At 41.7% G+C, this 14981-nt stretch overlaps 1 protein-coding gene across 1 annotated transcript in view; it reads right to left on the reverse strand.

The window, feature by feature from the left end:
- Positions 1–3147: 3147 nt before the first annotated feature.
- The window catches only part of GUCY2C (guanylate cyclase 2C), a 45191-nt gene continuing 33357 nt past the window's right edge, over positions 3148–14981 (reverse strand). Inside the window, exons 19-27 of the mRNA XM_064155095.1 lie at positions 13707–13795; positions 12875–12966; positions 10466–10624; positions 8904–9096; positions 8049–8223; positions 7101–7199; positions 6299–6393; positions 5442–5518; positions 3148–3712 (exon numbers count right to left, since the gene is read on the reverse strand). Of these exons, the coding sequence (XP_064011165.1) occupies positions 3538–3712; positions 5442–5518; positions 6299–6393; positions 7101–7199; positions 8049–8223; positions 8904–9096; positions 10466–10624; positions 12875–12966; positions 13707–13795 (1154 nt within the window). The 3' untranslated portion in view covers positions 3148–3537. The remainder of the gene's footprint in view (positions 3713–5441; positions 5519–6298; positions 6394–7100; positions 7200–8048; positions 8224–8903; positions 9097–10465; positions 10625–12874; positions 12967–13706; positions 13796–14981) is intronic.

Raw genomic sequence — 14981 nt, forward strand, 5'->3', positions numbered from 1 at the left:
CCGGAGCGCCGGCTGCTCACCGGCCGCTCACCGGCCGCTCACCGGCCCGGCCTGCAGTCTGCCCGCTGCGCCCGGCCGCCTCTCAGTCTGCACGATGGCGGTGACAGCAGGAGGCGCTGGGGAAGGTGTCGATGCGAACCGGGCCACGAGCTCAGAGCCCTTAACGTCTTTCTGACCGTGACAGTTGTTTGGAGCCCCAAAGGCCAGGCCGGCGTGTGGGGTTCACACCGGACCATGATCAGGCCTCACCACCACACTGGTCGGCATGAGGCAGTACGGAGCCAGCCCCAGGCTGATGTCTTCCGAGCCACTGGACTTGCCAGGAGCAACTAACTGAAAAAAGGTGAGGGTTTATCAGGAAAGACCCAGAAGTTCGGTGGTGTCTTAACAAGCTTTTTTACACAAGAGGAAGAGAACAACCAGCGCCCTGTGTGCCCCAGCAGAAAAGCTGAGGGACAGCCCTTTTTTTAGGGGTAGATAGCTCTGAGATGCTGCCTTTTCTCCTCTCTTAGTGTTGGATATTCCGTCACTATCCGAAAACAGCCATTGTTAAGGCTTTGTGTTCCAATAATTGTTCAAGATAGTTCAAATTTGATACTGGTGCCTGAAATAGCCTCATGTAACAAGGTCACATGCCAGGCAGGTCAGGCCAAATGGCAAGACTTGGCCTCAAGCCCAGGGTAAAAGCAGTGTAACACTGCTGCTGGCTGCTGGGATCCTTCCATGCCCGCTGCTGTTTTGTTCTTGGCTACTTTTCATTAAGAGATGAGGATAAAACATTGCCATTACTTTGCCTCTTTGGTGAGAAGTAATTCTTTTGACTCTGGACTGGTGTGAGTCTTATTTAATATCTTTATCAGTAATCTGGATGAGAGGATTGAGTGCACCCTTGTTAGGTTTGCAGATAATACCGAACTGGGTGAGAGTATTGATCTGCTTGAGAGTAGGAAGTCTCTGCAGAGGGATCTGAACAAGCTGGACCAATGGGCTGAGGTCAGTTGTATGAGGTTTAGCACCTGCACTTTGGTCACAACAACCCCATGCATCACTATAGGTTTGGGGCAAAACAGCTGGAAAGCTGTGCATCAGGAAGTGTCTCGTGTAGCTCCAGGGGAGGTTTGGATTGAATATTAGCAAGAGTTTCATTACTGAAAGACTGGTCAGACATTAGAACAGGCTTCTCAGGGAGATGTTGAAGTTGCCATCCCTGGAGGTGTTCAACAACCATATAGAAATTTAGGGTCGAGGTGAGGAGAAAGTTCTTCACTGAGAGAGTCATTGGCTACTGGAATGGGCTGCCCGGGGAGGTGGTGGAGTCGTTGTCCCTGGGGCAGTTCAAGGCAAGGTTGGATGTGGCACTTGGTGCCATGGTCTAGCCTTGAGCTCTGTGGTAAAGGGTTGGACTTGATGATCTGCAAGATCTCTTCCAACCTTGGTGATACTGTGATACTGTGACATGTCTATAATTCAATTAGTGGACCTCCAGTCATTTTTGATGGTGGAGGATTCTTTGATGTAGCATTTGATAACAAGATGCCACGGTAAGACATTGAATCTAAGATAATAAACAGAAACTAGGAGCAAAAATTTTAAAGGGTGGTGTGTGAGTTACAGATATGTGCAGGGGTAGAACCATGTAGAAAGCAAACCTACTAGAAGATTTGTCCACCAACTCATTGCTAAGGTAACTATCTTCAAATAATTATATGAAATTTATGATCTGAAAAATGCAGGAAAGAGAAGGGCTACTGAAAACTAAGCACTGTTTAATTGCCTCAATCAATGTCAGCAGACATTTTCTCTAAAAGAAATTGTATCTCAGAGGTGTTAAGGGTGGAACTCATAAAACTCCTCCTTAAACATAGACTTCAGTCAGAGCGGTTCTGCTCATGTTAGTAGTAGAGAGCTTCTGCAGGCTTGAGGGCTGCAGGGCTTGTCACTGCACTGCAACTATACTTGTTGAGCATATCACACAGCAACCAGAGTAGTCCAGGGCAGAAGCAAAGCAGTCACACCTGAGGATGCTGACATAGAGATGAAGCTTGTTGATTTGTACCACAGGACAGACCGTGCTGTACTGGGGGTCTTTTTAAACATACATACCAGTTTTAGAATACCAGACATTTTTCTCTGTCCCTATCCCAAAGAATACTTCCATTAAGACACAGACCAAAGTAGTAATACTGGTGCCAGTCCAGGTTTAAGACTGGTTACATATAATCCAGAAGCTGTGGCTGTTGGTTACACGCTGTCTGCTGTTTCTGTCTATTCTGTGTTCCTAGGTGTAGGAATTTGCAGTAATTAAGGCAAGAGTAGAAGCTGGGCAGCACCTCCTGATTTACTTTTTCCAGGAATCTTTTCATTTCAGATCTGCCTGTTAATACCTAGGTTGTTCTTTTTGTGCTTGTGTTCTTACAAAACCAGTTTAGGTTAACAAAGAAAGCTGTCTTGCTCTTTTTATTATGTTATTTGTTCACTTGAACAAAAATGATGTTTAAAAACATAAAAGAATGGTTTTGCATTACATTTTATGGTTTCAATACTGACTGATATTTGACAGTGGTGAAAGAAGGTAGCTTTGCTTTGAAAGTCACTAGCGGACAGAAGGCCTTTGCTGAAATTTCTCTTGGTAGTTGTTATTTTGTCACCTAAATGCTGATTTTCTTTTACGTGCATCCCTTGTGCTTTGCTGGCTTTTCAAAGCTGTTTATTAATATAAATCCCTTAGTTAATGAGTGAGTCATCTGAGTAAAACATGACTTCTGTTGTGTTGTGAAACGTTATCCAAAAGATGAATTGAAAGTTTGTGCGGTTTAGAAATTCAGATTGTTTGATTTCCTCCATTTCTGTTACACTTCTGCTTTAGGGGCAGAAGTAAAAGTGCAGAAAAGATATGAAAGTGTCTGTAAGGCTTCCACTTCATTAGGCCCAAGAGATTCAGATAAGCTTTAGAAATCATACAACTTCTGGACTAATCTCCCAAGGTAAATAACAGAAGTGCTGTCTCATGAACAAAGTCAACTTGCTTAAACAAAACATGTGAGACACAGGGGGAAACAAAGCAGAAGCAAAATAGCAACATATCCAGATTTAAATATGAGATATTTAATGTTATTTTTAAATATATTACAACAAATCTTTCTCCAAGTAAAAATTACAACTTAAATACAACATTTAAAAATCACGACAAATTAAGGCTTTGCTGTCAATATTTTCAGAAGTGGATTATTGAATAGACTATCACATTTTTTTAAAAAAGTAACCAAAACCAAACCAAAAAAACACCTCTTTTCCAGACTCAAGTGCAGATATTTTCATTTACCTTAAATCAGGCTGGTTTTGTCCGACCGAAGTCACCCAACAATTTCAATGTTACAGTGAAGAGAGGGTTGATTTACTGATAGCAGGTCTGATGGTAGAAAGGATGCTTGGAAAAGTATTTTCTGTCTCCTCTAGCTCAGAGTGTAAGCCTCCAGCCTTCACATGAAATACTCCAAAGAGTTGTGCAGCTGTTTGAGTCAAACTAGACATCCAGTTTTAAAGATACGTGGCACAATTCTCTGTGCTGACCAGTTGCAGGTATTCCAGGGTACCTGATCGGTAGCTGGCTACTCTTGAAACCTTCCGTGTCCTGGATCCTTCATTTTCCCTTTTCTGAAGAATATTGGTTATCATCTCTGCTAAGTCATCTTGTAAACGCTGCTGGTTCTCCCTGAAAGCAACAGGATGGGGGCAAAAATGTGGTGATTCATACATATTTAGTGATCCCCAGGTCCCCACTGTTTTTTAAGCATTTCTATCCCACATTGATCTTATACTGCTGATAAAAAGTGTGGTGAAAACCAAATTCAGGTTCTATATTTGGGAATAGAATTCAGGATTTCCAGGTGATTTTTCCAGATATTATGGATCGGAGTCTCTGCACAGGAGGTCTCTAGCTGTGACAGATCATTTGTGTGAAAATGAAGATGTTAATTAGATTCATGTCCAATCAAAACAAATTCTAGCTCTCAGCACCATTGAGACTGTTCAGCTTCATGTGGCCTTTGGTAAGCATTGGATTCCAGAAGAATTTCCAATTTGATAATCATGATAGTCTCAACAGATCATATTTTAGGAAAAAAGGAGTACTGAGCTTGCAAAAGAGAAGTACCACAGAAGCAGCCTTGACAATATGTCCTGCTCAGCACTGTCACAAACACTTGTACTTTTCATTTAAAAACAAATCAAAACAAGCAAACAAAACAAACATACAGAAAAAGGCAAAACAAAATGTTAATGAGATTCTGTAGTAGATTAAAAGTTTGATTGTTTTGGTTTTGCAAATACCCTGAGAAAACATTTAGCTTTCTTTCAGCCTCCTCTTTTAGGTAACTAGGGATAAATGCTATGGGCACATTGTGTAAGATTAAAATCTTTGGTAGCAGAAGTAGGTTATAATATTTATTTTCACCATAAAGGACCCAATGTATCTGGCAAACTAAAATTTGCACTATAATTACTTCAAGTTGTACTGAAAAACTGTCAGTTCAATGCAGATGGCAGCAAATTCCAATTTAGTAAAGAGCAACTGTACAGAGGAGTTTAGAGCAGAAAGCAAGAAACTTCCACATTTAGTGAACCTGCAGAAAATTAATGCAAAATGCACATGACCTAAACACACCCAGTTACCCTAGCTTCAGTGTTGTACAGTTCCTCAAGAGCAACACTTGTGCTACTACTAGGTTTTATTCAGTATTAATGCAAAATGATAGCTCAGTTGCAGGACATCAACTTCAATTTTTTTCTTGATAACTTAGGTCTTATGTGTTAGAAAGTAAGCTTTTGTTCAGTTCTGAAGGACTTTACACCTGTGCAATACTACAGTAACTTTGTCTACCTCTTCTAGAAGAATACTGCTCAAAATGCTTCAGGTTTTATTCATAGAAGCATGGAATTATTCCAGTTGGAAAATACCTCTAAGATCATCGAGTCCCACCTTCAACCTAACACCATCATGGCCATTAAACCATGTCCTGAAGTGTCATCTCCTACATACACACAACAGCTCACAGGCATAATGCACATTCAATTGTGGTTACCCTCTCACTGTACTGTCACACACAGCTGTCATTAGGTTTAAAGTTTTGGGAATAATAATGTTTTTCATTTTTCTGTTCATCTCTTTGCACCTAACCACATCAGCATCTTGTAGGTCTTATTTCCATTCCAAAGAAATGGATCTTTTAAGCACTTATATACCCAAATAATCTTCAGCACGGGTGTAGTCCCATGTCATGAATATTTACACGTTTATATGCACATCCACTGTTAAGCCTTTAACTACTGAAGGCAAGTTAAGTGGTATTAAAAAACCCCACAAGTAACAGGGAGGAACAGTGAAAGCTAAAGTGCAAACACTGGGAGTTTCTCTTCCCATTTCAGATATAAAACCATCTTACACAGAAGGAGGTGTTGGGAGATTGTATTTCTTGTCCTCAGTACCAGTCAACCAGTAGGTAACCTCTGTTCCTCTGCCCTAAATATGTATGACAAAGAAGAGAAAGCAAAATTTTGGTATTAGAATGCCATTTAATTAATTATTTACTTAATAATACTGTATAGCATATTGCTGTGTTTGCATGTTTTCAGCAACTGATGCTCACAGCAAAGGATTAAAAACCAGATGTGAGAAGAAAGAATAATGGGGGGGAGGTACAGCCATATACCCACTCCCTTTTCCATGACCTGAAGCACACAATATGGGACAGGTGAGCCTGCTGCCATGAGCTCCCAGAGACATCTGCCAAGTGTAATAGACTGGAATAAATTGATTGAATCATAGAATCAACCAGGTTGGAAGAGACCTCCAAGATCATCCAGGCCAACCTAGCACCAGCCCTATCCAGTCAACTAGACGATGGCACTAAGTGCCTCATCCAGTCTTTTCTTGAACACCTTCAGGAATGGTGACTCCACCACCTCCCTGGGCAGCCCATTCCAATGGCAGATAGATGTTGGAGCAAGAGCAAGTTAACAATAGATTCAGCCTCTGTTTGATCAGATTAATTCACATTTCTCTGTTACAAAAAGTATGTCTCATTTATTCTTTATTTAATCTTTATGTTGCTTTAATTTTTGATTTGGGGAGCCCTTCATTGCCTGCCTTGTCTTTACAGAGGTATGTTCTACCAGTAAGGACTGTGGTCTTGTCTCCCCAGATGTTAATTAGTTGCAGTGTTCTCTCAGTTCAATATAAAATACTTTGCTATTATCCTTCCTCTCTGTTCTGTTCATGCACGTTCATGGTAAAGGTTACCTTCAAGTATGTTTCTCCTCTCACTTCATACTGGAATTGGCAGTCTGTTCTTTTGAGAATGTTAACAGTGGAACCATTTACATGAATCCTTAAAGCTAGAAAATACAGAGAAAAAGAAAGCTCACCCTGGAAATGTATCACATAACCATACTAAGTATATGTGAAGAATGGCGCTATAGCAGAAGGCCCTCCAGTTATTGTCAACATAAATTCTGAGAGTGAAATTAAATGAGAATCAGCTACATTACTGTACAAAAAATCTGACTCCACTGTACTGAGAGAGGAATAGGTTGTACAGCCACTGATCTGAACTACAGGTGACTGTGATTTCTGAAGTATTTAGACATCAAAAGGGGAAAGAATAATTGGAAGTGATCCATATAGAAAATAGTCATGTGAAGACACTGGGTGGAAGAAGACAAACTGGCTCTTGGCACAGTTTCCTAATGATGATGATGAAAATATAATTGCTTCAACTGAAAATATACAATCAGCATATTTACACAGTGATGCTGTAATACAATTCTAGGTCACACCAAAATCTAAAATTCTCAGGGTAAAGTTAAATTCCAGACACGTAAATACCTTCTAGAGGAATTCTACCAGTGATCTAACATACATACTCCCTGTCACCAGCAGGACAGTGAAATAATTGGTCATCAAAACACATAAGGATTCTCCATCTTTAAAACTTCTGCAAGCTGATAATAAATTGTTCTCAGTTGAAAGCAGACAATTCTATCACGAACTAATCAGTAGCCTGTGGTCCTCTTACACTGAACAGCTAAAACTAAATCCTTACGCAAGCCGGTGGACTCCATCCGTGAAGCTGTGTTCACTGTGTCTCCAAACAAACAGTAGCGAGGCATTTTTATTCCAACCACACCAGCTGCACATGGACCTAGAAATGGGATGCAGAGAATGAAAAAACATAGATTAAAAGGTTGCTTGGAAGGCGCCTCACTGTTGCAGGGCTGTTGCAGACCTCCAGTGTGTGCTGGAGCATTCTGTTCTTCACCAGTGGCAATACTCTGTACCTCACTTCCCAAAGTATCTAGTGGTCTCCCCTTCTGTTCCAAACCAAGCCTGACTCTCTTGCATAATCAAATAACAGCATAAAGAAGAAATAGCTGCACAGTGTTAGTTGTAGTTAAATACAATTTCTGTAAGGGAAAATAATGATCACTTGGAAACAAGAAAAAGGGAGTAAGCTTCATTATGGAGGGATGTACAGTGGTGCCTCAAACAGTTTCCCAGTGCTAGAGTCACTTTCACCGATGTGCTCCTGCTGTTGGTCAGGAGGTTGTTGAAACAGGTGGAACTAAAATTTCCCAAAGTACCTGGGATAGTTGAGCTATCTGCTTGACAGAACTTTTGTTTGCAAAGCATAAAATGCGGGCCTGCACTTTTTGGCTGGAGAAGCATGGCTGGCCATGGCTGATCTCTGCTTTGGTTGGGGAGGAGCAATCTGCATAGGGTTATTTGATATAAATGGCTTAATCATACCAGAAAAATGGCAGTTTGTATTCTTAGCTACTGACTTAAGCAATAATTTCATGAATATGGCATATTTCACCATGCAGAGAGCAAACCAGTGGCTTATTCTGTTGCTCTTCCTCCTGGTGCATTGTTTTCAGCCAGATTCTTCACGAGGAAGGCAGTTATGTATGATGTACCACCAGATCCTCTATGGATGTCAGTGAAACTCAAAAACAAGGCAACAACATTGTGATCTAACACTACTGTGTACCAGAGTGAATTCCAATGCGAATCCAAACAGGCAGACCCGGCAGATGTCTCAGTTCAAAAGACCCCATGAAGCTGAGGATGTCCAGAGCCATCATGGAGATGTCTACTGCATGCCGGTTGCCATTCCTCTTTGGTAAACCACTCACCACCATATAAGCATCACCAATGGTCTCTACCTGTGGAAGCAAAGTCAGTACTCACTACCTGCAAGCATAGCAAATGACATATTTAGTTAAAATCCTCCTGTTCACTATGAAGCATATCTTCCCAGCACAGTTGACTAGTTCAAGGCAGTTGACACCATTTTGGTATATGAGTATTTATAACTGTACCCAGCATTCCAATTAATGAACCTAAAGGGAGGTTGTAGCCAGGTGAGGGTTGGTCTCTTCTCCCAGGCAACCAGTAATAGACCAAGGGGACACAGTCTCAAGTTGTGCTAGGGGAAGTATAGGCTGGATGTTAGGAGGAAGTTCTTCACAGAGAGTGATTGGCATTGGAATGGGCTGGCCAGGGAGGTGGTGGAGTCACCGTCCCTGGAGGTGTTCAAGAAAAGACTGGATGAGGCACTTAGTGCCATGGTCTAGTTGATTGGATGGGGCTGGGGGATCATCCAGCTTGGCCTGGATGATCTTGGAGGTCTCTTCCAACCTAGTTGATTCTATGATTAATCTGTGACCAGCTGGTATAGACAATTTGCTGTAAGCAGGCACACTGAAGGCATACTGAAATGAGGTAATCTTGACCTGGTTTTCTCTCTTTTGTCTAAAAAGCAGATTCCCAAATCCACCACATCATCCAATTTGATTTGTGTGTCCCCTGATTGTTAACAGAGCAAAAGTGCTGAGCTAATCACCTTGTAAACATCATGGTGGTCAAGAATGTGGTCAAAATTCTTGTAGATATCGTTCAGCATATCTACCACCTCCATAGGGGTACTGTATTTGCAGAGTGTGGTGAAGCCAACAATGTCACTGAAGTAGATAGTGACTTCTTCGAATAGTTCTGGCTCTACTAGGCCAGTCTCCTTCAAAGACTTTACTACTGGCCTGCAGAAATAGAGAAGGCAGGAAGACAGACGAATAGTGTTTAATATTGAATGTATTTTTTCATGCAGCCCAACCACATCATCACTTTTCTGTGCAGGAAACATCAAATAGTTTGCTGAAAACTGCCACTGTAGTCACATTTTAAATGCCCAGAATGCCTTTGAGCCAGAGACCTCAAAGCCTTTACTAATGTTAATTAATGTGCTACACTCTTACAAAATCAAAGTGTATTCATAGCTGTAAGGAGACCGAAGCACACAGAACTGAGCTTCTCGGCTAAGGTCAGAGAAATGGATATTGGGACAAATTTAAACTGAAATTCTGGAACTTCTGACAGGTGGACCTACATTCTACCCATACAACAATTAAGAACAGGCATATTTTTCTGTTTCCTCAGCACAGAAGTAAGTCCATCCTAATAATTAAATCATTGCAACCTGATCTCAGGTGAGATATCATAGTCTGATAATTTTATGAAACAAAAATTCAATACCATGACAGTCAATACCTATTCAAGGAGACTTTTATTTTCTTGCCCTTCTAAATTCAGGAAAGTACCTGTTCCTGGTGGAAATGTTAAAAGAAAATAACTGAAAAGAGACCCCAAAAATTACAGAATTTGTATGATGCCCTCTTCCATCTACAATGAGACAATAGTAGAGTGAAGGAACAACATACAGTGGAAGCAAACATAGATTCCTTGTCACGCAGTCTACACAGACAGATAATTTCAAAGTTCCCCCAAAACTGTATTGAACAGACTTGGTTTTTTTAGCGAGTTGTAAAATCAATACCCTTGACTACTTAAATTCGCTTGAAACTAGTGATGACATACTAGGATACGTTCTGTATTCCACATGCATGCAATACCAAAAGTACTGGCATTAACAACTTTATAATATCAATAATATTTGCCCTATACCATAGTCTGAAGTATCCATGTAATCTATTCTGGCCCAGTATGGCCCAGCTCCCCTCAGCTCCTCTGTTGCATTGCTAAACCCCAGCATGAAGTTGGACTGCACTTCTACTCTCCAGCAGACACTCCTTCTACCAAGCAAGGTGCTGCACCAGAGCAGAGCTTTGTGATGTAGAGTCACTGTAGAGCTTTGTCTTCCCAGGGAGACAGTGAAAAAGAGTCTTGTACTGGAAGGAGGGGTCCTGTGTACAACAGGGTGTGGAGTACCATCCTGGCATGAAACTCCACCATAGAGGAGAAACATTTAGGCCAACTTCATCTTTTATCCTCTCTATCAGGATCAGATTAGAGGGGAAGGAAATAATTACTATTAATCCCAACCCCGTGCTCTCCAAGATTCAGGTGATACATGTCAATAAAATGCCAGTGAAAATTGTCCTGGGTGTTTACCTTGGAAGTAGCATGAAATTGAGCCTGTCTGCTCTGTCTCGCTCTGCTTTGTATAGCTCTGTCCTTTCCTCCACCAGATGCTCAAGGTTCCGCGAGTACATCTGCAGACGCCGGATCAGGGTGTCCATGTAGCTTTCATTGTTCTGGCCATGGTAGTTACTGCAGGTAACAGAAGCACACAGGTGCCAACAAGAAAGTTTAATGGAGAGAGAAGCAAAAAAGAGGCAAAAGAGGAAGAGTGGAAAACTCCACTCCCTGTCTTCCCTGTAAAAAAAATGAAGTGCCTCAAGTGCATCATTCTTTTTCTTGATTGGAGGGCTTATGAATATGAATTCAAAGTCTGTGATCCACACTTTGCATTTGGGGCTGATAGTCTTAAAGAATCCCTAAATCACCTACCCCTGCTGATATTGTCAACTCTGGGTTACGTTGGGCAATCCACGAATAGTCATTTGTAAAGTAACTGACAAGCTCAAATTCTGAGAGGAAACTAAAGATAGGAGGTAAAAATTTGCATATAACATTTAGCTGGGGGCTTCAGACAGAAGGATTAAGACAATTTGGGGCTACCTGTGTAAAAGACAGAACAACTCAATCTAGCAATTGGCAGCCCCTGCGCTAATTGTACTCACAAGCTTCTGCAGACTCCAGCCCACTAACTCCTGGAATCAGAAGTATAACACAAGTTACTCACAACCCCTGTTTATCTGGCTAGCCTGCACTTACCAAAGCAGTCTGAAAGCAGATGGGGCCAGGCTGCCTGGAGGAGTCATATTAGCACTGTACTTAACTGGATTTTAAAACCATATTATGTCAGAGATGCACTGTCTACAACCCTTCCTGAGGAAAACACTGTCAGAGGATCACAGGGGGTTAGGGGTTGGAGCTGACCTCTGGAGATTTTCAAGTCCAACTCCCCCTGCCAGAAGAGGACCATATAATCTAGTGCAGGTCACACAGGAACTCATCCAGACAGGTCTTGAAAGCCTCCAGAGAAGGAGAATCCACAACCTCCCTGGGGAGCCTGTCCAAGTGCTGTGTCACCCTTATAGTAAAGAAGTTCTCTCTCATGTTGAGGTGGAACGTCTATGCTGTAGTTTACATCCATTGCCCCTTGTTCTGTCACAGGGTACAAGTGAGAAGAGGCTGTCTCTTTCTTCTTGACACTCAACCCTCAGATATTTATAGACATTTATCAAATCCCCTCTCAGTCTTCTCCAGACTAAAAAGCCCCAGGTCTCCCAGGCTTTCCTCGTAAGGTAGTGCTCCAGTCACATGTGGCAAGAGGCAGCTACTTTACTTGTGTAGGATGGAGGCTTAGGAGCTGAACCAGGATGTCTTTCTATTAATCTGCAGTAAGATTGCTCAGCTGATACATTCAGTTATGTGTGGTGCAGTTGTCCTGCCTATGGAAAGTGTAAAACAATGTGAGTACTGTTGGGGACTGTTGACAAGCAGAGCTTTAACAATTAGGGAACCATTTCCCAGAAGAAGTAATTGAAAGCTAGCTATTTGAAAACAAAATAATTAATTCACATCAAACTCCATCAGAACAATGGTGCATTGGCCAGGTGAAAGGCCTGTGTGACCCCACAGAGCTTATCCAGTTATGACTCCTGTTATCCCACAACTTTATACCAACAAAACCCTGTCATTAATGATTCTGGTGAGTTACAACCCCACTTCCAGTCAGCTTAATTTGGGACCATCCAAACTCATTCATGGCACAACCCAGCTCATCCAAACTTTCTAATCATCCCTCAAGCATTTATGTGTATTATGTGCATTCACTTCCTGAAACTTAGACCACATGAGTCACTATCCACCTAGAGACAGGGGCTGAATTACCTGAATGGCTTAAATCTCTAATTATCCAGCTTGCTACATTTAGAACATGCTAATTTGAGCTACGATGATCATTTTACCTTCACTCAGCTAATACATGCAGAGGTGCTCATGTAGACAGCCTTCACTCAGCTAATACATGCAGAGGTGCTCATGTAGACACCCTTCCCTCAGCTCATGCATGCAGAGGTGCTCATGTAAACACCCTTCCCTCAGCTCATGCATGCAGAGGTGCTCATGTAGACACCCTTCCCTCAGCTCATGCATGCAAAGGTGCTCATGTAGACACCCTTCCCTCAGCTCATGCATGCAGAGGTGCTCATGTAGACACCCTTCCCTCAGCTCATACATGCAGAGGTGCTCATGTAGACACATGTACATATGCAAATGTTCATCGACTTTTCTTACAAAGAATAAAACAAGATCTAAGTGAAGACACTCAGTTATTCCACTGGCTGAATCATAATCACATTAGCTTACACAATTGAAAATATGATCTTTCTAAAACTTAGGAGGAGTTTGGAGCATCTTAAGGAGAAAAAAAACAGAGCCCTTGCTGCTCACCTGAATATTTTAGCCAGAGTACTCTCAATTTTCTTAAAGTCAGGTCTTTTCTCTGGATCTTCCTCCCAGCAGCTCTTCACTAGTGTATACAACTTCAAAGAAAAATTTAAGGAAAGTCCACCTGAGTAATGGATATAGAAGGATAATGGTGCTAGACAGCACTAGTTCATTAGGGAGTTTCTGGTTACTCTTGACCGACAGCATATTAAAATGTGTGACTAACTGTTTTGAATCTATGGTGAGGACACTCATGCCAAGCATCATAAACATCATGCCAAACTCTGGGGTGACTAGTGACCTGATCTTAACTTGAATTTGCAATGCATAAATGAAAGGCAAGTGAAATGGATCCAGTCTTGCAGCTGGTGCCAAATACAGTTATTGACTCGGAGGTAAAGGCTGTGGTAATTATATTGCCAATAGCTTGAGTTTGGGATTTTTCTGAACTTGATGATTCAGCCAAAAATAATGCAGTTCATTGCTGAATATGTGGATGTCTACAATACAGTTCTTTTCCCCTGAGAAAGAAGCTTTAGGGACTATATAACCACTGGAGAGGTATATCTGACGTGTGATTCATCCCTTTTTAAAGATATCTAAAAGAGGTCAAAAGAGTGGCACCATATAAGCATCCATTTCTTTCCAGTGAAATAATTTTCATGATTATATTTCCTTTCACTGGCAAAAACTACAGAACAGCATTTTTTCCCATGATGTTAGGGCATTTGGCATGAAACGTGCATAGTCTGCATCCTCCCATGCTCATGAGCTCTAGTTTGGCCAGGACATCCACCCTTCACCCAGAAAATGGCTTAGTTAATTACTAGCTTACTTCCACCTGTCTTTCTCCCACTGTTTCCAAGGTCAGGTCTGGTCGGAAAGGCTTCACTCCTTTGCCACTCTCCACTCTGTAAAGTTTCTCTATCACAGAAAAAAAGATGCAAAGTTTTAAACAAACAAACAAAACAAACCACAAAAGGGACATTCCTTGTGGGTAGATTCCTACAACGTTGAGTTATTGTACAAAAGGGAGCCTTGAAGACGGTTCCCTCATTTTGATGAGAATTCCAATTCTGGAGCTTCTCTAAATTTATGGCACAATATCAAAACAGGCTGATTTGAAGGCCCTTGAAAGCAAAATTAATAGGAATGTATATGAGTATTTATCACAGAATCATGGAGCATCAGGGGTTGGAAGCAACCTCAAAAGACCATCCAGTCCAACCCCCCTGCCAGAGCAGGATCACCTAGAGTAAGTCACACAGGAACGCATCCAGGAAGGTTTTGAATGTCTTCAGAGGAGACTCCACAACCTCTCTGGGCAGCCCATTCCAGTATTTTGTCACCCTTACAGTGGGAAAAGTGTTTCCTTCAGTTCACATGGAACCTCCTGTGCTCCAGCCTGCACCCATTGCCCTTGTCCTATCACTGGGCATCACTGAACAGAGCCTGGCTCTGTCCTGACACTGCCCTTCATGTATTTATAAACATTAATGAGGTCACCCCTCAGTCTTCTCCAGGCTCAAGTCCCAGCTCCCTCAGCCTTTCCTCATAAGGGAGATGTTTCACTCCCTTCAGCATCTTTGTTGCTCTGCACTGGAGTCTTTCAAGTAGTTCACTGAGGTCCTTCTTGAACTGAGGGCACACAGAACTGGACACAATATTCCAGATGTGGCCTCACCAGGGCAGAGTAGAGGGGGAGTGTCACAGTAGACATAGTTAAGGCATCTTCCCAAATGAATGTTAGGCATTATTAGTGTGCCTCTCAGCATAAAGTATAGCTATAGTAAAAGACAATGTAAAAAGCTCACTTTAACTCAATAAAAAATACAGAGACATACAGTTCTTATCAGAGCAGTTCAAATCATCCCACAGATGCTTAGCTTCCTTAAAACTAGGCTCTTCATGTATGTGGATTAAAAACACTGCAGTTGTTAGCTCATCTGTTCTCTTACTCATGAAATCTGGTCTATGAAAATTATTTGGATTCTGAACACATCAGAATGCAGGATGCATTTGCATGACTCAATTTAAGCACAGTAAATGAAAGCTAAAGCAAAAATCTCTCTTTGTCCTCCTCCAGACCTCAAGAGTTCCAGAGGGAAGG

This window comes from Pogoniulus pusillus, chromosome 15 (genome assembly GCF_015220805.1).
Source record: "Pogoniulus pusillus isolate bPogPus1 chromosome 15, bPogPus1.pri, whole genome shotgun sequence".
NCBI lineage: Eukaryota > Metazoa > Chordata > Aves > Piciformes > Lybiidae > Pogoniulus > Pogoniulus pusillus.